This window comes from Panthera tigris, chromosome D1 (assembly GCF_018350195.1).
Source record: "Panthera tigris isolate Pti1 chromosome D1, P.tigris_Pti1_mat1.1, whole genome shotgun sequence".
NCBI classification, from domain to species: Eukaryota; Metazoa; Chordata; class Mammalia; order Carnivora; family Felidae; genus Panthera; species Panthera tigris.
Window position 1 is genome coordinate 62,174,107 of NC_056669.1, and position 1,368 is coordinate 62,175,474.

Here is a 1,368-nt window from a genome sequence, read left to right on the forward strand (position 1 = left end):
TGAAGCTACATAATGTGTGGAGGCTGGAAGCAGAAACTCCAGTCAGACTCTTGTCACCGTCCTGATCTCACCACTTAAACTATTTGCCAGTTTTGATTAAACTACTCTGCTCCTCTTTGCCTGTATCCTTTCATTATCTGTGAAATTAAGATAACAGTATTAATTACTCTCAAGATTTTTTGTAAAGGATGAAATAAGATAATAATTATAAAGCATTCGGCTTAGAGTTGGCACATAGCAAGTGTTCAGTTAAATGTCAGCAATGATTGATGACAATGATGATGATTTGAAAAGTTCATTGAGACAGGTTAAGTGTCCCAATGGAAACCTGAGTTTTACAACATCTAGAACACGTAATTTTTGTTAATATATTTTGTCCTACATTTGTAGGAACTCTGGATTTCCAGAGTGATCAAGACACTTTACATGGCCTCACCCAGCAACTACTCCACTGCTCCAGTCTCCGAATTCCTCCTCATCTGCTTCCCTAACTACCAGAGTTGGCAGCATTGGTTGTCTCTGCCCCTCAGCCTCCTTTTCCTCCTGGCCATGGGGGCCAATGCCACCCTCCTGCTCACTATCCAGCTGGAGGCCTCTCTGCACGAGCCCATGTACTACCTGCTCAGCCTCCTCTCCCTGCTGGACATTGTGCTCTGCCTGACTGTCATCCCCAAGGTCCTGGCCATCTTCTGGTTTGACCTCAGGTCCATCAGCTTCTCTGCCTGCTTCCTCCAGATGTTCATCATGAACAGTTTCTTGACCATGGAGTCTTGTACATTCATGGTCATGGCCTATGACCGCTATGTGGCCATTTGCCACCCACTACGATACCCATCCATGATCACCGACCATTTTGTGGTTAAAGCTACCATATTTGTTGTGGCCCGGAATGGCCTCTTTTCTCTTCCTGTTCCTGTCCTGTCTTCTCGACTCACATACTGTGCAGAGAACACCATCAAGAACTGCATCTGCACTAACCTGTCTGTGTCCAAACTCTCCTGTGATGACATCACCTTCAACCGGCTCTACCAGTTTGTGGCAGGCTGGACCCTCCTGGGCTCTGACCTCATCCTTATTGTTCTCTCCTACTCCTTCATCCTGAAAGCTGTGCTAAGGATCAAGGCTGAGGGTGCTGCGGCCAAGGCCCTGAGCACGTGTGGTTCCCACTTCATCCTCATCCTCTTCTTCAGCACCGTCCTGCTGGTTCTGGTCATCACTAACCTGGCCAGGAAGAGAATTCCCCCAGATGTCCCCATCCTGCTCAACATCCTGCACCACCTCATCCCCCCAGCTCTGAACCCCATTGTTTATGGTGTGAGGACCAAAGAGATCAAGCAGGGAATCCAGAAGTTACTGAGGAGGTTGTAA

At 47.6% G+C, this 1,368-nt stretch overlaps 1 protein-coding gene across 1 annotated transcript; it reads left to right on the top strand.

Annotated features, from left to right (window-relative positions):
- The first annotated feature begins 414 nt into the window (after positions 1-414).
- LOC122231247 (olfactory receptor 56A4) lies at positions 415-1,368 on the top strand. The gene has a single exon (XM_042958775.1). It carries the CDS (start codon positions 427-429, stop codon positions 1,366-1,368), a length of 942 nt encoding a protein of 313 aa, XP_042814709.1. The 5' UTR covers positions 415-426.

Excerpts from the sequence above, each read along its gene's own strand:
- LOC122231247 (XM_042958775.1), top strand. The coding sequence starts at position 427 with ATGGCCTCACCCAGCAACTACTCCACTGCTCCAGTCTCCGAATTCCTC.